The 22,559-nt window shown below is 55.7% G+C and overlaps 1 protein-coding gene across 3 annotated transcripts in view; it reads right to left on the minus strand.

Moving 5' to 3' along the window:
* MICALL1 (MICAL like 1) overlaps window positions 1-22,559 on the minus strand; it is a 34,392-nt gene that overhangs the window by 6,636 nt on the left and 5,197 nt on the right. For 2 of the 3 annotated variants that reach the window (XR_012515433.1, XM_039463092.2), the window contains exons 2-13: window positions 21,555-21,603; window positions 20,062-20,203; window positions 15,152-15,240; window positions 13,817-13,959; window positions 11,272-11,732; window positions 9,050-9,107; window positions 7,416-7,795; window positions 5,666-6,081; window positions 2,454-2,588; window positions 1,690-1,816; window positions 1,483-1,573; window positions 1,253-1,326 (exon numbers count right to left, since the gene is read on the minus strand). Coding sequence is in view for 2 of the 3 variants with exons in the window: in XM_039463092.2 (XP_039319026.1) it covers window positions 1,253-1,326; window positions 1,483-1,573; window positions 1,690-1,816; window positions 2,454-2,588; window positions 5,666-6,081; window positions 7,416-7,795; window positions 9,050-9,107; window positions 11,272-11,732; window positions 13,817-13,959; window positions 15,152-15,240; window positions 20,062-20,203; window positions 21,555-21,603 (2,165 nt within the window). In the remaining variant the exon portion in view is untranslated. The remainder of the gene's footprint in view (window positions 1-1,252; window positions 1,327-1,482; window positions 1,574-1,689; window positions 1,817-2,453; window positions 2,589-5,665; window positions 6,082-7,415; window positions 7,796-9,049; window positions 9,108-11,271; window positions 11,733-13,816; window positions 13,960-15,151; window positions 15,241-20,061; window positions 20,204-21,554; window positions 21,604-22,559) is intronic. The other variant, XM_039463093.2, reaches the window with a different exon arrangement.

Here is a 22,559-nt window from a genome sequence, read left to right on the forward strand (position 1 = left end):
TCTACACGTGGGGAAACTGAGACTCAGGGACGTGAAGTCTTTCACCAGTGTCACACAGCGAAGGTGGCAGCCCGAGCCCCCCAAGCAATGGCCCTCCAGGTGTACTGGACTCAGGGCTTCATACACCAGCCTCACCTTCCAAAAGCAGCATCTGGGGTAGGCTGACAAGCCCAGGAGCACAGCCACCACACAGCGGGCTGGGGAAGCCACAGTAAGCCCGGGGCTGGGCTGGCCAGGGAGGCAGAGGCGCCATACCCACTCTGGCCACAGGGTGCCGCTGTGGCTCCCTGAGTGGTGGCCGCACCCCAGCCTCCTGGAGCGTTGGGAGTGACTCACACAAGGCAGCAGAAGCCTGGGACAGTCTGTGGCTTCCCCTGGGACACTCCAGCCTCCCAAGTTCCCCAGTCAGTAGACAGTTCCCTGCCACCATCCCCAGTCTGGAGGGGCCCTGTGTGCAGGGACAGCCCCAGGTCAGAGACATGGATGGAAGCCCAGCCCTGTCACCAACAGGCAAATCCCTTAACCTCTCTGGCCTTTCACTAGCCTTTCATCTGTCAAATGGGAATGGTGGCCCTGGCCCAGGACTGGCACCATGCCTGGGCCATAACAAAGTGGTCAAAATTCTTGGCTCCCAACTCTGTGGACTCTCCACAGTCCTAGGATCTCTGCCTGCAGCTGTGGTTCCCAGCATTCCGTGGTCACAGAGCGTGTGAGGAGCCCTCCTCACCAAACCCCAACCCAGCCACATGGTAACTATCAGCCTTCAGCCCCTCAGAGGTACAGAGTCCACGTCCACTGTCTCCTGGTCCCAAGAATACCCGAGGAGGTGGGGACCTTCATTCCCGTCTTACACTTGAAGCCACTGAGGCTCAGTGAGGCTAAGAATCTTGCCCAAGGTCACATAGCAAGCTAGTGGCAGAACACGGGACAGTCTGACCCACGCACAAATCAGGCCGGGCTGGTCCTGGGCCTGGTCTTCACTGAGAGCCCGTCGTCCCTGGTACCACGGACATCCACGCTCCACACTGCCTGTGCAGTTCCCTCTCCTGCCACAGCCCCAGCCAACTTACTGCCTGTTACAGTCTCTCCCTTCCTCGGGGGCGACCCAGACAGCCCTGCCCCATGCCCCCTCCTCTGGCCCAGTCCCCGGTCTGCCTGTGCATCTCCCTGGGGTTCTGTCCTCCTGCTCCCCGATTCCTCTGTGTCCCCAGGCCCCAGGGCAGGTGCCAGGGGAGTGCCAGTGACTGCTCACCTGGCTTATTGAGGAGGCACCGGAGCTCGTACTCGACATCAGCCTGGCGCTGCTCCAGGTTCTGCTGCTTAAAGCTAGGGGCGGGAATAAGGTGAACCAAGAGGCAGAGGTTGCAGTGAGCCGAGATTCTGCCTGGGGCTGGGCTGCCCTGCCCTGCCCTGTGCTGTTACTGATGAAGGAAAGAGGGTCAGGGGGTTCCAGAGAGGGATGCCATGGGCTGGGGGACTCACATGTAGATGAGCTCAGACTCTCGCCGCACCAGTAGGTGCTTCTCGTGGATAAGCTTGAACCAGTCCACCAGCATGCCGTCCTCATGGCCCTCTGGAAGCCAGACACCCACTGAGGCCAGGGCTGGCCGACATGCCCGGCTCAGTTCCCCAGGGGAATAGAGGCTCCTGCCCCAGCCCCACCCAGCCGCCCTGCCAGCCGCTCCCCACCATTCATGCCGCCTCGCAGCTTCTCCTCCAGCAGCACCCCACGGTGCTCTAGGGCATCCAGCCGGCGCTCAATGGTGTCCATCTCTCCATGGATGTCCTCCTCAGGGATGTACTGGTCAGCCTGGACCTGCCCAACAGCACCCAGTCACCTGATGGCCAGCTGTGCCCCCCCCCACCCCCGCCTGCCTGCTGCCAGGAGCCTTGCCCTCTTCTCTGGCCAGCATTGGCCACTGCAGGCTCCAGGTCCCAGGCCCTGCTCCCGATGCCAGCGTGGTAAGGAGGCAGGGTCCCAGTGTGGGGAGGGAGGGGGCCAGCGTGGGGACAGCCACAACCCTGCATGCCTCTGGTCCCAGCACCAACAGACACACCACAGATGGCATGAGTCCCTGCCCTTCACGGAAACGCCTCCTCTCTGCCACTCCAGAAAGAGTATCACGTCAGTGAGAGTGACCCTATTACAGAGATAAACTTGAGAACACTCTAATCTCTTTAAGTGGCAGTGTATCACGAGTGCTTGATACTTGAACTTGTTAGTAACATATTAAACGCACCACCCACTGCTTTTGGTGGAGAAGGGCTGATCTGCTCCAAATCCCTCCCGGCTGTAAGTTAGACCTTCCAGTCAGCCAAGAGCGCCCTCTTGAGCATCTGAGGGCAGTCGCCCAGCCAACCAGCCTCCCTAGAGTCCCAGGGAAAGACTGCAGCTGCGGAGTCGGGGGTGCCAGCCCAGGCCAGCCAGGGCTCTGAGGGCTTCCAGCTGGTACCTTGCGTTTGATGAGCGGAAAGCCGTGTCCTGGGGCAGGTGGCCTCACTGGCTTGGATCCCTTGGTGGCCTTCTTTGTGGCTGGGGACGCTGCAGGTGATGGCTTCCGGTTAAAAGGATTCTCCTTGCAGGAGGACTAAAGGCAAGGAGACAGGACAGAGGGTGAGTCTGGGAAGAGGGCACATGAGACCCCAGGAGCCTGGTATTTGGGAGCATGGAAAGCAGGCCAGGACTCCAGGGCCAGCAGGACCCAGGCAAAGAGACAGGCTCCTCGAATTCCGTCTCTGATGCACTCATTCATTCAACAAACATTTCCATTTCCATTTCCAGAGCTCTTCCCGCATGTGGGTTACCACACTAGACACTTTTTTTTTTTTTTTTTGAGATGGAGTTTCATTCTTTTTGCCCAGGCTGGAGTGCAATGGCACAATCTTGGCTCACTGCGACCTCTGCCTTCAGGATTCAAGCAATTCTCCTGCCTCTGCACCCTGAATAGCTGGGACTACAGGCAACTACCACCACACCTGGCTAATTTTTTGTATTATTAGTAGAGACGGGGTTTCACCATGTTATCCAGGATGGTCTCAATCTCCTGACCTCATGATCCACCTGTCTCAGCCTCCCAAAGTGCTGAGATTACAGGCATGAGCCACTGCGCCCGGCAACACTGGACACTTTTTACACTTTTTTGAGACAGTCTCACTCTGTCACCAGGCTGGTGTGCAGCCATGGCGCGATGGCAGCTCCACTGCAGCCTCAGGCTCCTGGGGCTCAAGCGATCCTCCCAGCTCAGCCTCTCAAGAAGCTGGGACTACAGGCTGACACCACCACGCCTGGCTAATCTTTTGTATTTTCTGTAGAGTTGGGGTCTCACTTTTTGCTCAGGCTGGTCTCAAACTCCTGGGCTCAAGTGATCCTCCTGCCTTGGCCTTCCAAAGTGCTGCGATTACCACACTTGGCCTTTTTATACATTCTTGTGTAATTCTAAGTAGCAACCACCCAGCAAAGTGGGTACTATAATGCCCATTTCACAGCTGGGTAAACTCAAGTTCAGAGAGGTTAAGTCATTTGCCCAAGGCCACACATTTCCCATGAGCCCAAGCTAGGATGAGAATCTGTCTGTTTCAGGGCCTGGGCAGCCATCTAGCATTGAGGGGTAGGGGTCAGAACCTTAAATGGGCAGTATCCCTGTTTCCCAACCACTCTTTCCGGCTCATTGTTAAAAGGCGTCACCGTGAGCCCCTTACCGAGGCCTCACCTGAGACCTGGGGTGCTCCAAGGAGCGCTGACCCCGCTTTCTCTCGGCAGCTGCAAAGCGGGGGCAGCTCCAGCCCAGGGAGAGAGGCTTTCGGGATGGGAGCTGCTCTGGGGTTTCTGAAGCAGGGAGGGTGCTGGGGCCCATGCCTGGGCACAGCAAGGAGGCAGGGCCTGGCTCCCACAGGGCAGCACCCACCCAATGAGCCAGGGTGGCACCCTAAGGCCCCCACTGCCTCTGAAATTCTCTCCTAATCCTGAGGCGACGGTGGGACAGAGGGGTTCCCCACAAGGAGGTACACCTGGGGTTCTGCTCCCTCCCTCTGGACACACCCAGAGGGGCTGGCAGAGCCAAGTAGCTCAAAGCCTCCGAGTCCCTCCAAGGTTTTTCAGCCTTTTCTTAGCCCCAGAACTTCAGACCAATCTTCACGGAGCCCAGGACACGAAACAGGAGAATCTGAAGCTGACCCACCCCCGCCCTCCACCACCAAGGAGCCAGGGGGTCTTCTGAGCACTCGGGACACGTGGTGCCGCCCAGCCCCTCACTGTCTGTGGGAGCCCCAGGCCCAGAAGATGGGGCCTGCTCAAGGACACAGCAGGTGGGAGGCAGAGCCAGAATCGGTACCCAAAAGGCTCTTGCTGGAGCCAGGGGAAGGTTCAATGATGCCTGAGGCACATGGGCAAGGTCAGGCCACGACCCCTAAGGGCTATCCTGCCACCCTTCAACCGGGGCCAGATGAGCTTTGGGAGCTCAGAGGCCTGCAGAGCGCAGGGGTGTCCAAAGGGGCTGTGGCTACAAGAGAGGCCCCTCATGAACTGGGTGCCTGGAGGAAAGTCCTGAACCCCGGCAATCTCCAGGTTCTCAGCATGGGGTTGAGAAACAAGCCCACAGCATATCTGGCTCAGAAGCAGCCTGGACAGGTGCCCAGCCAGATCACACACACTCCAGCCTGGGCAACAGAGCAAGACTCCATCTAAAAAAAAAAAAAAATCTCCAGGCAGCAGCGTGGTCATTATAGCACCTCCTCCTGACCTGGCTGGGAGTGCCTTGAGGACAGGGACCACCATGTCCGCAGGGCCTCTGGGGCCCAGGCAGCGATGCACACGGGAGGTATTCAGAGACCCCAGCTTCCCTGTTCTATGGCAGGGAGACCTAGGTCTCTGCAGAAGGGAGTTGTCCCCTCCCCTCTGTGCTCTACCCTAGGTCACCTTCTAAAACAACCATTACACTTACGTCCCTGAGCAGATCGTGAGGCCCTGGAGTCCAAAGACAGGGTCTTTTTGTGTGTGTGTGAGAAAGAGTCTTACACTGTTGTGGCCCATCTCAGCTCACTGCAACCTCCACCTCCTAGGTTCAAGCAATTCTCCTGCCTCAGCCTCTCAAGTAGCTGGGATTACAGGCGTGCACACCATGCCTGGCCAATTTTTCTATTTTTAGTGGAGATGAGGTTTCACCATGTTGGCCACACTGGTCTCAAACTCCTAGCCTCAAGTGATCCACCTGCCTTGGCCTCCTAAAGTGCTGGGATTACAGGTATGAGTCACCGCATCCAGCCAGGGCAGGGTTTTAATCCAGCTCTGCCCAGGGTCTGGCATCGGTAGAGTCTGAGCAAACGGAAGAGGGGACAGACGAAATGGGATGATTGGTGGCTGGTGAACAAAACCCAAATAGGCCAGTGTGGGGGATGGGAGGCGAACAGGGGTCCTGGTACGTAAGACCTGGAAGTCTGTGCGTGTGGACAGGTGGACAGATGGTGGGAGCTCTGGCAGACGGATGGAAGGATGGACAGATGGGTCTGGGCCTCAATGGACAGAGTGGGCAATGGGCAGACTGGCCAAGGCCACTCAGGAAGTCAGGAGCCCGCAAAAACAGAAAAGGCCCCGGGCATTTCTGCCCTGAGACCAGACCCGCATCCACTAGAAAGGGTGCCACTTTTAGTGAGGGTGAGGGGCACTCACCTTTACCTGCAGCTGTGGGGACAAGCTTCCAGGGCAAGGCATAGGGCTCCTTTCTCCAACCAACAAGAGAGGCGTTGGGGTGGCACCACTGCAAGGCTTGGCCAGCTGGGGCCCTGGGCTGGCCCTGGTCCTGGGAGCAAGGCCTGGGCTGGCCTGAGGCATCTGTTCCACTCTGGGCTGCACTAGCTCCTCAGAGGAGGCCAGGGAGGAGTTGGCCGAGAGGCCGGCAGGGTTTCCAGGGGTGCCAGGGACATGGACAGCAGGCTCTGAGGAGCTCTTGGGCACGGCCGGTGGCTCTAGAAGCTCCCCACCCGCAGTCCGGCTGGAGCTCTCGGACGACAGGCTCTCCACGCTGAGCGCTGGTGATGGTGTGGCCGAGGGTGGCTCCGAGTGCGAGAGGCGGGAGGCGTGGAGAGCTGTGCAGATGAGCACCAGGACACCTCACAAGGGGAGCACCACTGGGCTTCCAGCCCCACCCCCAGGCTCCACTTTCAACAGAGCTCCAGGCAGCCCTGGAAACCCAAGCCCTCCACATGAGACGGGGCCAAGGCCCAGGGAACAGCAAACGCCCGGCAGCACAAAGTCATGAAGTGATCCTGCCACCCAAGTCCATCCCACCCGCCTTGCGTTCTGCCCACTGCTTCCACTTCCCCACGCTCGTCACAGCCCCTCGCGTGCTTGAGGGCACCCACAGCAAAACCACCTTGGGAAAGCCAGAGGAAGCGAGGCGGCCCCTCCTCTGCTCCAATCTGCAGTGCGGAGGAGGAGAGGAGCAGGCAGCCCTCGCAGCCACCAGCTCTGGGTCAGGTGCTGCCAGGCACCAATTTATCTTCTCGTGGCTGATGGACATGATGCTTCCAAACACATCATCTGCATTTTCCAGATGAGGGAACAGGCTCAGAGAGGAGAGGGCGCTCGCCCCAGCAAGGGCTGGGATTAAAAGCACTGCGTCTGACTCCAGAGCCCACACTCCCCTGCTGTGCCCCGAAGCTGCCCACCGCCTCCGCTCAGACAGGCCAGGCTCAGCTGGGTCCCAGGGCTGAGCACCTGCCTCTGCCAGCTCTGGTATGCTCTTGCCCTACTGTCTGAGGGGGTCCCACGGAGCTCTCAGAGGTGGGCAGACCCAGCCGAGGTGAAGGCAAGGGCCAAAACCTCCAGCATGCCTGGGTGAGTTGGGAAGATCTGGCCAGAGGAGGCCCAGCAGCCTGGAGCTGAGCCGCCACATCACATGGGGGACTGCAGACACACTTAGGGACGGACCAGCTCAGAGCATTACACCTGATCACACATGCCCAGGTGAGAGCCCAAGTCACTTGGCAACCACAGTGACAGTGACGGCATTGGGCAGGATTAGAGCAAGCCCTTCCCTTGTGCTGTGAGCCTCTTGCTGCACTGAGCACACCACTGGACAGCACACTTAATGAGTATGTCAGGAAGGGTGAAGAGACAGACTCGGGCCGGACTCCCTGGGTTCAAGTCCTGCCTCTACCGCTTAAGCACCAAGAGGCTTTAGGCAAACTACTTAAACTACTTAGCCTCTCTGTGCCTCAGTCTCCTCACCTGCAAAGTGGGGGTGACGATACCTACCCACAGGTTTGCTCTAGGATTAAATGAGAGGACACCCATGAAACACGTGGTGCCTGCCCTGGGAGGCTCCACCTCACCACACCCCCTCCCCAGGCCTGGGCTAAGCTGCCACCCCTCCACTCCGAGTTCTGACTGTCAGGAGAGCTCCAGGAAAGCCACTCACCCAGTGGGGATGCGCTAGGAGCGCGGGGCGCAGGGCGCTTCTTTGTCTTGGGGCTGCTGGTAGGCGTGATGCCGTACCAGGGGTGCAGAGACTTGGGGGTGGACTCTGGGTGGGCCAGGGCAGGGCTGGGAGCCAGGTCGGGTGCAGATGGAGCCTCTTCCTCCTCATTCTCCTCGTCCTCAAAGGGGTTATAGGGTTTGGGCTCCAGGCTGGCCACTGGGCTGGGCTGGGCCACCGCCTCGGTGCCTCCATTCTCCACCTGCCTGCTGTCCTGGCTTGGCGGCCCAGGGCTGCTGCTTGGGGGAAGTGGGGCTGGTTTCTTCTTTGGTTCTGCCTGCACCAGCGTGATCCAAGGGGGGTCCTTCCTGGGGGCTGGTGTCCTGCGGGAAGGCAGGAGGCAGCAGAAACCATTAGCAGAGGCAACAGGTCAGCTTCCTTCTCTCTCTGGACAGTTTTGAGTCCACTTCAAAGGAGGTGGATGAGAAACAGTCATTTCCCTTCTTCCACCCCCAGCCCCACAGGGCCAGTCTGAAATGGACTGCTACAGTCACAGCCCTTGAGGCCCAGAGAAGGTAGACCTTCAAGTCACAGAGCCACTGTTAACCCAGCCCAGGAAAGGATCGACCAGGGGCTCTGCCATCTACAACCCATGTAACCTGGGAAAGCCACCTGTCCTCTCTGTATCAGTCTCCCCTTCCGCTCCAAGGGGTGGATTATAATCCTTGTCTCACAGCGTCAGTGTAAGGAGGCAGTGAGGTACCGAGTCCAGCACTGGGCGGGGTAGTGGGGCATCTGCTGAGTGCCAGGGAATCAGTAAACCAGTAAACGTTAGCAACCGGCACAGCCGTGGCCCACCGCGCTCTCCACAGACCGACCACATGGGGGAAGCATGGCCCCCAAATAATAGCTGAAGTAGATGTCCTCCAGGGAAGCAGAGTCCTGTGCCGTAGGACCTGAGGGACAGGTACAACAGCTGAGCTTTTCCAGGTCTTTCTTTTTTTTTGAAATGGAGTTTCGCTCTTGTTGCCCAGGCTGGAGTGTAATGCCGCGATCTCGGCTCATCGCAACCTCAGCCTCCCGGGTACAAGCGATTCTCCTGCCTCAGCCTCCTGAGTAGCTGGGATTACAGGCACCCACCACCATGCCCGGCTAATTTTGTATTTTTAATAGAGACAGGGTTTCTCCATGTTGGTCGAGCTGGTCTTAAACTCCTGACCTCAGGTGATCCGCCTGCCCGAGCCTCCCAAAGTGCTGGGATTAGGCATTAGCCACCGCATCTGGCCTTTTCCAGGTCTTTCTATACTCTGCTGCTAAGCCTCAAATCAACTCTATAATCAAGCCTCGGCCGCCCACATTACAGGGCAAAGGAGCCTGGAGAGGAGACAGGTCCCAGAGGTGGCTGCTCGCACCCGGCACTGCCTACAGGAGGAGGGACCTGAGAAGGGGCCAGGTGCTGGCCACAGGAATCCTGGGATAAGCCTCAGTAGAGGGGGCTATGGGCCCAGCTCTCCTTCCCCTCCTCAGCCCCACCCTGCCCATCCACAGGAAGCCTTTCCACGCACCAGGCCCCAGAGTACCCCGATTCCCACCACCAGGGCCTCCGAAGCAGGAAAGCCTTTCAGGAATTGACATACCCCTCGGATGGCTTCGGTGTCCCCCTCGGCTTGGGGACAGGCGGTTCGTGCAGTCTTCCTAGATGGGAAAGGAGAGTGAGCCAGGCCTTCATGGGTAGCAGGAGGTGGGCACCCAGGGAGCCAGCCACCGCACCTACCGCCCCAGGAGTGCTCGCCTTCCTCCTGCACCCTCGCACCTCCCAGCCCAGCCCCCGGAGATTAGATAAGTACCATGACTGAGAACAGTCAGGGGTCAAGGCCAGGCTATTTGCATTTCATTTGAGAAGAGGAAACCCAAATCCCCTCAGCCACCTCCCCAACGTGGGCAAGAAACATCATCTCAATTCAGCCCAGGAGCCGCCTCCGCCTGGCAGTCCCCGTGAATCCCACAACAGCCCCTGCTCCCCTCCTTCCCTCTTAACAAGATTTTCACACACTACTGAAACCCCCTGTCTGTGCCTGTCTCCAACCTGACGCTAGGAGCACCCTGAAGGCACAAATAGGCCTGAACAGTTATCTGTGTCCCCAGCTCAGATCCAGCCTCCACAAGAGCTGAACGAACAGAATGTTCCGGTGCAAGTCACAGGGTAACTCTGGGAGTCTCCCCGTGACCAATGCCTTCCCTAATGGAATGATAAGGGCTGCCCAGAACAACTGGGGTTACAAGGAGTCTCAATCCTACAAGCTCATGGAAACCCAGGGAGGTCATCTGGGAGCATTCTACAGTGTGGGGCTGGGGGAGAATGCGCCCACAGGATGGGCCAGGGGTCTCCACTGCAGCTCACACTGGCTCAGGGGCCCACCTGACCCCTCTGCTCTCCCCCAAGCCCCTGAGCTCTCCTCTTGCAGGACAAGCATAGAGGCTGGGCATGGAGGTCACCTGCAGTGTGCCTGTGGATGGGCCAGGACACACAGGAAGGACACCAATGTGCAAAGTCCCAGAGACCTCGGGGACACACAGGCACATGCGGAGTGGCACTTCCTATACACCCTGAAACTAAAGCCCACAGACAGATGGAAAAGAGCGAGCACAAAGGCACGTGCAGGGAGGCAGTGCAGGGCTGGGGGCCTGGATGTGTTCTGTTTGCACCATCCCAGCATGGAGAACAGAGGACGGCGAGGGTGCAGGAACTCGGCATCTGCTGCAGCAATTAATAACCTCAGAAACAGGCTGGGTGTGGTGGCTCACACCTGTAATCCTAGCACTTTGGGAGGCCGAGGCAACGGATCACCTGAGGTCAGGAGTTCGAGACCAGACTGGCCAATGTGGCGAAAACCCATCTCTACCAAAAAATACAAAAATTAGCCAGGGCCGGGCACGGTGGCTCAAGCCTGTAATCCCAGCACTGTGGGAGGCCGAGGCAGGTGGATCACGAGGTCGAGAGATCGAGACCATCCTGGTCAACATAGTGAAACCCCGTCTCTACTAAAAATACAAAAAACTAGCTGGGCGTGGTGGCGCGTGCCTGTAATCCCAGCTACTTAGGAGGCTGAGGCAGGAGAATTGCTTGAACCCAGGAGGCGGAGGTTGCGGTGAGCCGAGATCGCGCCATTGCACTCCAGCCTGGGTAACAAGAGCGAAACTCCGTTTCAAAAAAAAAAAAAAATTAGCCAGGAATGGTGGTGTGCACCTGTCGTCCCCGCTAATCCAGAGGCTGAGGCAGGAGAATTGCTTGAACCTGGGAGGTGGAGGTTGCAGTGAGCCAAGATCATGCCATTGTACTCCAGCTTGGATGACAGAGAGACTCCATCTCAAAAAAAAAAAAAAAAAAAGTAAGGATCAGGCACAGTGGCTTATGCCTGTAATTCCAGCACTTTAGGAGGCCAAGGCAGGCAATCACCTGAAGTCAGGAGTTCAAGACCAACCTGACCAACATGGAAAAACCCCGTCTCTACTAAAAAAAAAAAAAAAAAAAAAAATACAAAACCAACCAGGTGTGATGGTGCATGCCTGTAATCCCAGCTACTCGGTAGGCTGAGGCAGGAGAATTGCTTGAACCGGGAAGCAGAGGTTGCAGTGAGCTGAGATCGCACCATTGCGCTCCAGCATGGACAACAAGGGCAAAACTCAGTCTCAATAAATAACAATAATAATCACCTCAGAGACACAGGGAGGCCCAGCACAGCACAGCACACAGTAGCACAGACGGAGAGGGGCCCACAAACACTCCCAGACCGGCAGACTTTTCAACAGATCGTGCACTGTCACCCAGTGCACCCTGCCCCCACTGGACCCTGCTCACCATTCATCAGGCTGCTGCTGCTGCTGCTGGCCTGCTCCGCCGGGTTCTCCTGCTGCAGACTGGAGCGGGGCCGGGGCGTTGGGGGTGCTGGGGCTGTGCTCTCGGAGGCCTTCCTGGGGGCAGGGGTGGGGCGGCCAGCAGGAGGGCTGGCCAGCTCCTGAGGTTTGCCAGGAACCCGGGGCTTGGTAGGGATCTGGGGCCGGGCGCCAGGACTGGCCTTGGGTCCATCTGCCTCAGCCCCTGCAGGTGCACTGGAGCTGGGGCCGCCTCCTGGAGCATCCTTGGCATCTTCCATGAGTTGCTGCTGGTGCTGCTGCTTTGGCTGTGGGAAGGACCCAGGCCTGGTCCCCGATCGCACCCCTGGGCCCAGCCTGGCACAGTGTTCTGCACACACAAAGGTGCCCTCCTCGGGCCCATTCTTGTAAGCCCCGGGGAGCAGAGTGCTGGAGCACCGCCGACACCTGCCAGGGGACAGGACAGGGGTTCACTTGGCCAGGTAGCTGGGACCAGGCACTGGCCGCCCCTCCAGCCGCAGCCAAGCTTGCTCCCTCCCTTCCCTCCTCCCAATTGCCAGCCAAGCTCCTGGCTCCAACCCTAGACTTCCCAGAGGACAAAGAATACAGTTAACTGTCAGAAGCAGAGTGGAACAATAAAATCACATGAAATCGGCAACAGAAATTGTGAAACATGCCTTGAGTTTATGCTGCAAGAGGAAGAAGCAAAGGTCCCCCCAAGAGGTGGCATCCAGTAGATGGCTGCATCCAGGACTGGCTCAAGAAAATAAAGCCGTGGCTTTTACCCAATCAGGTGGTGTTTTGTGTTTTGGTTTTTGTTGTTGTTGTTGTTGCTGTTTTGACATGGAGTCTGTCTTGTTGCCCAGGCTGGAGTGCAATGGCATGACCTCGGCTCACTGCAACCTCCACCTCTCAGGTTTAAGCAATTCTCCTGCCACAGCCTCCTGAGTAGCTGGGACTACAGGCGCCTGCCACCACGCCTGGCTAATTTTTTTGTTTTGTTCTGTTTGTTTGTTTTGTTTTTTTGAGACAGAGTGTCACTCTTGTTGCCCAGGCTGGAGTGCAGTGGCACAACCTCGGCTCACCGCAACCTCTGCCGCCCAGGTTCAAGCGATTCTCTTGCCTCAGCCTCTCAAGTAGCTGGAACTACAGGTATGTGCCACCATGCCCAGCTAATTTTGTATTTTTAGTAGAGACAGGGTTTCTCCATGTTGGTCAGGTTGGTCTCAAACTCCTGACCTCAGGACCATGCTGGGATTATAGGCATGAGCCAACACATCCAGCCCGGCCTGTAAAAAGTTTCTAAAACACTGCCCTGGTGGCCAGATGTGACTGTGTCAGTACAGTCCATTCCCTCCTCAAGAGTTTTCCCCATGACACCCCAATTCTGCAATCAGGTCCTGGGGTTCCAGAGCCAGCTGCCCCCAACTCAGGGGCACACTCAACCAGATCAGGTACATGCGGCCACTCAGGGGACGGCTTCCCTTGACTGTTTAATTTCCTCCTTTGGTTTCTTTTTCAAAATATATAAAATATTTCCATGAATTTTCTAAGTCTTTGTACTTTCCTTGGCGCTTACACCACTCTCTTAAAATCTGGCTTCCCTTGGAAGCCATACACTTAAAGCAAGTTGTTAATGTAATTTTTTAAAACTCCAAGCAAGGCAGGGTGGCACGTGCCTGTAGTCCCAATTACCTGGGAGGCTGACACAGAAAGATCACTGAGCCCAGGAGGTTGAGACAAGCCTGGGCAACATAGTGAGACCCATCTTAAAAGAAAAAAAAAATTTTTTTTTCCAGATGAAGTCTCTGTCACCAGCTTTTAGTGTAGGAGCATGATCTCAGCTCACTGCAACCTCCGCCTCCTAGGCTCAATTCTCCTGCCTCAGCCTCCTGAATAGGTGGGATTACAGGCATGCGCCACTACACCTGGCTAATTTTTGTATTTTTAGTAGTGACGGGGTTTCACCATGTTGGTCAGGCTGGTCTCAAACTCCTGTCTTTGTGATCTGCCCGCCTTGGCCTCCCAAAGTGCTAGGATTATAGGCATGAGCCACTGCACCTGGCATTTTTTTTTTTGAATCGGGGTCTCACCCTGTTGCCCAGGATGGAGTGCAATGGCGCGATCTCAGCTCACTGCAACCTCCACCTCCCAGGTTCGAGCAATTCTCCTGCCTCAGCCTCCCAAGTAGCTGGGATTAGAGGCGCACACCACCACGCCTGGCTAATTTTCAGGGCTTTTAAAGTACACATGGCTTTTAAGGTGCTCCTCCATCATTATCCAGTAGTTATCCTCAAAGAGCGTGGGCGCTGGGAGGAGAACTCGTGCTCTAACCCTGTTTCTGTCTCAAATCATGTGGCTGAGTGAATCCTTTTTCCTTCACTAAGCTTTGGTTTGCTCATCAGTAAAATGGGGATAAGCCAGGTGCTCTGGCGCGAAGGGCCAGGTAAGGTGCCTTGGCGCGCTCTGTGTGCTGACCCATGGTAGCCCCCTCCCTGGTTTTGGGGTAAAGGGAGGCCCCGGCCACTCACCGGAAGCAGTGGCGGTGGTACAGCCTGCCCTCAGCCAGGTGGCGCTGCACCAGGTGCACATGCTGATGGCAGGCCGCGCACGTGCTGCTGGGGGTCTGGCCGGTGCCCTGCTCCGACAGGCTGCCTGAGGAGAGCTCCTCGCCCTGCAAGGAACGACGTGAGGAGGTTGGGAGCGGGACACGGTCACCAGCTATCCTGTTCACTCAAGTGTGCACCAGGCTTCATGTGGGAAATCGACCTCATCAGGCCCCGGGAAGAGCAGAGGGCAGGAGGCTGCCACTGTCTCCCAGATGAGGAAGCAAAAGCCCAGAAACAGGGAAAGCCTTGTTCAAGGTCACTGAGCCAACGTGGAAATACAAAAATCCTGACTTCCAGTTTCTGAGGCTTCCCTCCCCCAAAGAAGGCAGCTCCTGGCTGTGCAGGCCCTTCCCCTGGCTGCTCCTGCCCCCTCACCCCTCCCCTTTGGGTAGCCCCGCTGATGGGTTACCATCCTCCTAGGCCCAGAGCTGCCTTCGCTGTTCTCTCTTAGAACTGCCAGGATTTAAATCCCAGGTTCTCTTTGTCCAAGCACAGTGAATCTGAGCAAGCCGCTTAAGTCTGGGCTTGGGTCTCACGTGCAGAATGAAACTAGACAACCGCCACCAGCTTCAGCCCCATGTACCCTCACGGGACACCCCTCTGGGGCTAGCTCCCTCCAGTAAGGAGCAGATGGGAGCTGGAGGGGAAGGACCTTTCCACACTGTAAAGTGCTGTCCAGATGTGAAGGGCTGATGTCACTTCCTCTAAACCCTTCAAACAGGTGACTGGCAGTGTGGCCCCCACTTTCTTGCTGTGTAACCTTGGACAAATGCCTAAATCTCACTGAGCCTGTTTCCTCATCTGCACATCAGGGCCCATAATGCTGATCTCCCTGGGTTGTGGAGGATGAAAGGAAATCAAGCCAGGAAGTTTAAAGCTGTCTCCAGAGGAATCAAGGGGAATCTCTGCTTTACTGCATGTGTCACTCCTGAGAGTCCCATGATGGTGAAGTCAGCATTCTAGACCCTCCTCTCTCGCCTTGCCAGAGCTGGCATCTCCTGACCCCACCCAAGCCCTGGAGAAGGAGGTAGGGCTCCCTGCCTATAGAACGGGGCTGGCCCCCTGACCCATGCCTCACTGCCCCAGCCAAGGAGACCCCATTCCCAAAGCCAATGTGGCAATGACAGAGAATAAACAAACACCCTCTGAACACCGTCAGGGGTAACTTCCCCACATGACCATCACTGCAATGACATTTGTCCACATAACTCGCCCCCTCCACCCCCAGGCCTCCCACCTCCCCAGGCATCTGCCTACCTCAGCCACATCTTCTGGTTCTGCTGGAGTGGGTGCTACAGACGGTGGGGAACAGGGTGCCAGACCCTTTCTGGGTGGTGAGATACCGGCTGCCAAGAGATGGGAAAGGGGCCTGAAGCAGCTGGAGATCCTGGAGTCCCAGGAGGCCCCAGTCTGGCCGAAGATTTGAGATGTACAACCATCACCTTGAGGCAGACCACCTAATGCAGTGGACAGGAGCTGGCTCCCGATTCACACGGGCCCAAGGATACCTCCAGTTTTGTTTTTTGTTTTTTGAGACAGACTGTTACTCTTGCTACCCAGGCTGGAGTGCAATGGCACGATCCTGGCTCACCACAACCTCCGCCTCCTGGGTTCAAGTGATTCTCCTGCCTCAGCCTCCCGAGTACCTGGGATTATAGGCATGTGCCATCACGCCTGGCTCATTTTGTATTTTTAGTAGAGATGGGGTTTCTCCATGTTGGTCAGGCTGGTCTTGAACCCCTGACCTCAGGTGATATATCCACCTCAGCCTCCCAAAGTGCTGGGATTATAGGTGTGAGCCACCGCACCTCCAGTTTTAAGCCAAATGCTGAGAGCAAGCCACTGAGCCTCACTGAAGCTCCATCAAATGTGGACAGTGACTGCTACTGCACAGAGCCAAGCTGAACAATGGTGCAACAGTATGATCACAGAACACAGCATCCGTGTGTGGCCGCACCAGCAGCTTCCCTGCCACCAGGGTAGAGGGGTTGAAGGAAAGGAAAATAAAGGATCCACATGGTGCTGGCCTGACGGCTCAGGAAAGGGGCTGCGTCCTGGGGATTGACAAGGAACCGCCCTTCCTATCCTCAAGTGGGTATGGGGTGCCAGAATCCAGCCTGCATGCCCTTCACCATAACAAACCCGCCCACCCCGGGTTCCTCTAAGACTCAGCTCCTTAGGCTGGGCGCAGTGGCCCACACCTGCAATCTCAGCACCCTGGGAGGCCGAGGCAGGCAGATGCCCTGAGGTCAGGAGTTCCAGACCAGCCTACCAGCCTAGCCAACATGGCCACACTCTGTCTCTACAAAAAACACACAAAAAATTAGCTGGGCATGGTGGCACACACCTGTGGTTCCACCTACTCAGGAGGCTGAGATGGGAAGATTGCTTGAACAAGGGAGGCGGAGGTTGCAGTGGGCTGTGATTGCACCACTGCACTCCAGCCTGGGCAATAGAGTGAGACCCCGTCTCAGAAAAAAAAAAGAGACAGAGGTGGTCTGCAGAGTAAGAAAGATGAGTAATGAAGACAATCTAACCACATTCACCAAGAGGCAGAGGGTTATAACAGCACCTGGCATATCAGGGCAGACTGCTTGAAGGAGGCAAAATGTCAAAATTAGAGAATGAGCAGGAAAAATCGCTTCTCAGCCTTTTGGCTAAGATCAAGTGGAGAATGAGCAGGAAAAAATCTGCCAGTGGGTAGGAAGCAGTAGAACAGAACACAGTGTCTGGGGCAGGAAGATCAGCAAAAAGAAAGGCTTGGCAGTGAAGGAATAAGATGTATTCAAAGCAGCACAAGAAATTCAACAACACTGGCCAGGCGCGGTGGCTCACACCTATGATTCCAGCACTTTGGGAAGCTAAGGTGGGTGGATCACTTGAGGTCAGGAGTTCAGAACCAGCATGGCCAACATGGTGAAACCCCGTCTCTACCAAAAATACAAAAATTAGCCAGGCGTGGTGGTGCGCCACTATAATCACAGCTACTCGGGAGACTAAGGCAGGAGAATCGCTTGAACCGGGAAGGCGGAGGTTACACTGAGCCGAGATCACGCCACTGCACTCCAGCCTGGGAGACCGAGCAAGACTCTGTCTCAAAAAAAAAAAGAAAGAAAGAAAGAAAGAAAGAAATTCAGCAACACTATGGTTGGTGGCGGGAGTGGCTCCAGCTGACTGGGGAGAGGCCCTCAGAAGCCACATGAAGAAGCTGGACTTCATTCTGACCTTACTCCCCCAACGCCGTTCCGATTTCCCACAACTGCTGGGCTTCTTCCACTCATACCCTGGCTCTCTGACCAGGCTGCAGCTCCTCCAGGGCAGGGTCCCTCTACAGTGCCCAGGGTCACAGGCATCCCCTGAGCGTGGTGGCACAGCTGAACACCCAGTACAGCACTGCGACATCTCAGCCAGGGGCAGGCTCCAAAGTTACCCAGTCTGGTAAAAAGTCAAGGCTAGTCAAAGTCACTCTTGAAAGGCCTCCACTTGCCCAGAAAGTGCAGTACAGGACCATCTGTGGAGTCCAACAGCCAGCTCTGCCTCCAGAGTTGGAACACATCACCGTTTTCTTTGCTCAAGCAGCAGATGGGGTAAAAACGGTTTGCATTTAGGGGGCAAGTTGTATGAAAGGCACAAACTGTACCTTTTTTTAATTAGAAAAGGCAGATTTATTAGAGAAGGTATGAAAATACATTGCGAGGTTGAAAATACAGGCAACATAACAGAGAAGGGACTATCTGCCACAAACTGTACCTTTATCAGTGAGAATCCCTGCGGGGCAAGGCAGTGCTTGTGCACACACTCAGCACAATGAGCTGGGCCCACCAGGGCTGCCCCTGCCCACCAGGCTGCCCAGGGAGGGCCAGGAAATGAGCTGGGTACCACCAAGGGCCACCCACACTCCACCCATCCCACAGAGTCCCAGAAAGAGTTCAGTAGAGAGATTCAGGTTTGACCACAAAGAAGACTCTGCAAGCTAAGGCTGAATTGTGATTCTAAGGAAGCCAGCTAAACGCCGATCAATAAAATAAGAAGTAAAAGAATGCTAATCTTAGCTGGGTGCAGTGACTCACATCTGTAATCCCAGCACTTTGGGAGGCCGAGGCGGGTGGATCACGAGGTCAAGAAATCAAGACCATCCTGGTCAACATGGTGAAACCCCGTCTCTACTAAAAATACAAAGATTAGCTGGGTATGGTGGCGCGTGCCTGTAATCCCAGCTACTCAGGAGGCTGAGGCAGGAGAATTGCCTGAACCCAGGAGGCAGAGGTTGCAGTGAGCCAAGATTGCCCCCATTGCACTCCAGCCTGGGTAACAAAAGAGGCTGGGCTCCGTGCTCATGTCTATAACCCCCAGCACTTGGGAGACTGGGGCAGGCAGATCACAAGGTCAGATGTTCAAGACCATCTTGGCCAACATGGTGAAACATGTCTCTACTAAAATACAAAAAAAAAATAAATTAGCTGGGCATGATGGCACACGCCTATAGTCCCAGCCACTTGGGAGGCTGAGGCAGGGTAATCACTTGAACCCAGGAGGTGGAGGTTGCAGTGAGCTGAGATCACACCATTGCACTCCAGCCTGTAATCCCAGCACTTTGGGAGGCCAAGGCAGGCAGATAACCTGAGGTTGGGAGTTCGAGACCAGCCTGACCAACACAGAGAAACCCCGTCTCTACAAAAAAATACAAAATTAGCTGAACATGGTGGTGCATGCCTGTAATCTCAGCTACTTGGGAGGCTGAGGCAGGAGAATCACTTGAATCCAGGATGCCAAGGTTGCAGTGAGCTGAGATTGCGCCACTGCACTCCAGCCTGAGCAACAAGAGTGAAACTGTCTCAAAAAAAAAATAAAAGGTTGGGCCAGGACTGTCTAGCCAGAGAGCAGAGGCAAGAGGGAGGGGCTGAAACAGGTTCTACTGAGACCCAGGGGCAGCGGGAACCCAGTATAGGATTCAGGACACCTGGATTCTCAACCCAGCTGTTCAGTTTTTCTGCTGTGTGATCTTGAGCTCCTTGCTTCTCCTCTCTGGGTCCATTTCATCTCTGCAGAAGCGGAGGCTCAACTGCCCCCAAGAGAGGTTCTTGCATAGAGATGCTCGCTCAGAACCAAGATCACCTTGTAGCCCCCACAACTCCTGTTCCCCACATCCCCAGCTGCCCAGCCTCTCGGCTCTCAGTCGCCTGTGGAAGACAGCACAGCAGCCTCCCCAGGCAGGGCCACTTACTTCTCCGCCACAGTAAAACCCAAGGAAGTGTCTACAAACAGGAAGTGAGGGTGGGTGCCAGGGAGGTGAACCCTGTACGGCAGATGAACTCCACCTGCTGCCTCCTCTGACGTGATTGTGCTCATCTTCTGGTGGATGTGTTTGGTGTCTGTCTCCCCCATAGGACTTTAGCAGTGATTACATTCACAGCTGCACCCCCAGAGCCCAGCACAGAGCTCTTTTACTCAAGAAATAGTTCAGGCCAGGCACAGTGGCTCACATATCTGTAATCCCGGCACTTTGTGAGGCCAAGGCAGGTGGATCACCTGAGGTCAGGAGTTCAAGACCAGCCTGGCCAACATGGGTGAAACCCCATCTCTACTAAAAATACAAAAATTAGCTGGGTGTGGTGGCCAGTGCCCCTAATCCCAGCTACTCAGGAGGCTGAGGCAGGAGAATCACTTGAACCCAGAAGGAGGTTGCAAGCGAGCTGAGATCGTGCCATTGCACTCCAGACTGGACAAGAGCAAAACTCCATCTCCTAAAAAATGTCTGGGCACCGTGGCTCACACCTGTAATCCCAGCACTTCAGGAGGCTGAGGAGGGCAGATCACCAGAGGTTGAGAGTTCGAGACCAACACAACCAACATGGAGAAATCCCATCTCTACTAAAAAGAATACAAAATTAGCCGGGCATGGTGGCACATGTCCGTAATCCCAGTTACTCAGGAGGCTGAGGCAAGAAAAACGCTTGAACCCAGGATGTGGAAGTTAAAAAAAAAAAAAAAAAGAAACAAACTCTGTCTCAAAAAAAAAAAAATGTTTCAATGGGTGAATGAATAAGTAAATGAGTGATACACTCCTCAGCTGCCTGTTTGCAACTCAGAAAACCAGTAGCAAACATCAGACATCCCCAGGGCCAACCCCAGGCCAGCCTGAATGAACTGCTGAGCCCCCCTCTCACCTTGGCCAGGACTGGAGAAGTGGTGGTAATACTGGGACACATAGGTCATGATGCTGAGGCAGTCAGGGATGCTCATGGAGACCATGTCATTGGGGTCCAGGAGAGCAGGGATCCCCAGCTCCTTCTCAGCCACTTCAAAGGCCTGGGGTGGGGACAGGGGCAAGGGTGGGACCAGTCACAGCAGGAAGAGGAAGCCGAGCAGGAGGCAGCATTAGGGGGCGACCCCTCAGCCTAGGCGCAGCTCCCCGAAGTGGGATGGGGTGGCTGTGGGCTCCCCTCAGCATTAATCCCACCCAAGCGCCACACAACTGCCGGGAGAAAGGGGAAGCCTGGTGTTCCATGCATGAGGGGCTGGCGGGAAGCTGAGGGTGGGGAGAGGTGTAGCCAGGGCTGGTGTACAAGGGCAGCCACCCTGCAAGACCCCTGCCCTCCCCACCAAACACACACACACATACACACACCACACACACACCACACACAAACACCATACACACCACACACACAAACACCACACACGCCACACCAAACACCACACACACCACGCACACACAACACACACACTACACACCACATGCACACCACATACACCACACATGCACCACACACACACCACACACACATCATACACCACACATACCACGTACCACACACACCACACACATACCACACAAACACCACACACCACATACACCACACATGCACCACACACCACACACACACCATACACCACATGCACCACACACACACAAACACCACACACACTATACACACACCACACACACCACATACACCACACATGCACCACACACCACACACATACCATACACCACATGCACCACACACACACAAACACCACACACACTATACACACACCACACACACACCACACACAAACACCATACACACCACACACACAAACACCACACACGCCACACCAAACACCACACACACCACGCACACACAACACACACACTACACACCACATGCACACCACATACACCACACATGCACCACACACACACCACACACACATCATACACCACACATACCACGTACCACACACACCACACACATACCACACAAACACCACACACCACATACACCACACATGCACCACACACACACCATACACCACATGCACCACACACACATAAACACCACACACACTATACACACACCACACACACCACACACACCACATACACCACACATGTACCACACACGCCACACACATACCACACAAACACCACACACACCATATACCACACACACCACACACACACACGTGCACCACACATACTACACATGCACCATAAACACCACACACAGATCATACATACACCATACACACCACATACCACACAAACACCACACACATATACCACATGCACACCACACATGCCACACACCACACATACACCCCCCCACACACACACACACACACATACACACACACACAGCCCTCTTGGGCTCCCATCTATCCGGGAACTTACCAAACGGTTATTCTCGAAAACATTGTCCTTGGAAAGCGAATCAAAATCTCTGCAAGAGGCAAAGGCAGAAGGATTGGTCAGGAGGGAAGGTGACTGGGGAATGGAGCGGGATCAGAGTTAGAAAGGAGCTGAACAGAGAAGCCTCATCCCAGCCAGCATCAGCCTCAGCAGGGTTGCTGGGGGGAGTCTGTGGAATACTGAGGGAAACTGAGGCAGCAAACACTTGCTGCTAGAGCTGGAGCTGCCAGGGCAGGGCACAGCATGAGCTCACGGGCCCTGGAGGCATCCAAGCAGAGGCTGGGAAATCACTGGGAAGGGGCGGGGCTCAAGCCCAAGCTTTCAAGCTTAAGATCCCTTCCCTCTCTCCAGGAAGCCACCTCTGGAGTCCCAGGCAAAGACACAACTAAGACCAGCATGTGACCTCACCTAGGGCGCGGTGCTGGGCTCCTCTGTCTCATTTACTTTCTTTTCATAGCAACTCTGTCTGGCAGGAATTTATCTCATTTTACAGATGAGGGCCCTGAGGCCTAGAGAAAAGAAGCCAGCAGCCCTGGGAATCCACATGTCGGGTACTCCCACTGCTCACAGGCCCCTACAGGTGTGTCACAGACTCGGAGAAGCCACACCAACTTGCTGAATCCCAACCCGGTCCAGCCTGCACATAAACATTTTTCTTAATGCGGCCACGAATAGAAGAGCAAGTTTGAAGCAGAGCGGAAATGCACGACTTGGGAGCTGCTGGCACAGAACAGCTGCTTGGCCCTGCTGCGCCACTCCTGGGGCAGCTTCCACTGGGGAAACATTGAGGGATTCTCTCGTTTCTAAACTGGGACAGGTGAGAGGCGGCAGAGCCTGTGTGGGGGGCCCCCCGCACAGGACAGCTGGCTGGCCTGCAGGCTTTATTTATCCCCCTCCTCCCTCCCCACTCCAGGCCACTGAAACCAGCAGAGGCAGCTCAGTCTTCCTTCCCAGCAGCCTTCTGGGTGCACCGTACAGCCTTGCCCT

Source organism: Saimiri boliviensis, chromosome 21 (genome assembly GCF_048565385.1).
Source record: "Saimiri boliviensis isolate mSaiBol1 chromosome 21, mSaiBol1.pri, whole genome shotgun sequence".
Lineage (NCBI taxonomy): Eukaryota > Metazoa > Chordata > Mammalia > Primates > Cebidae > Saimiri > Saimiri boliviensis.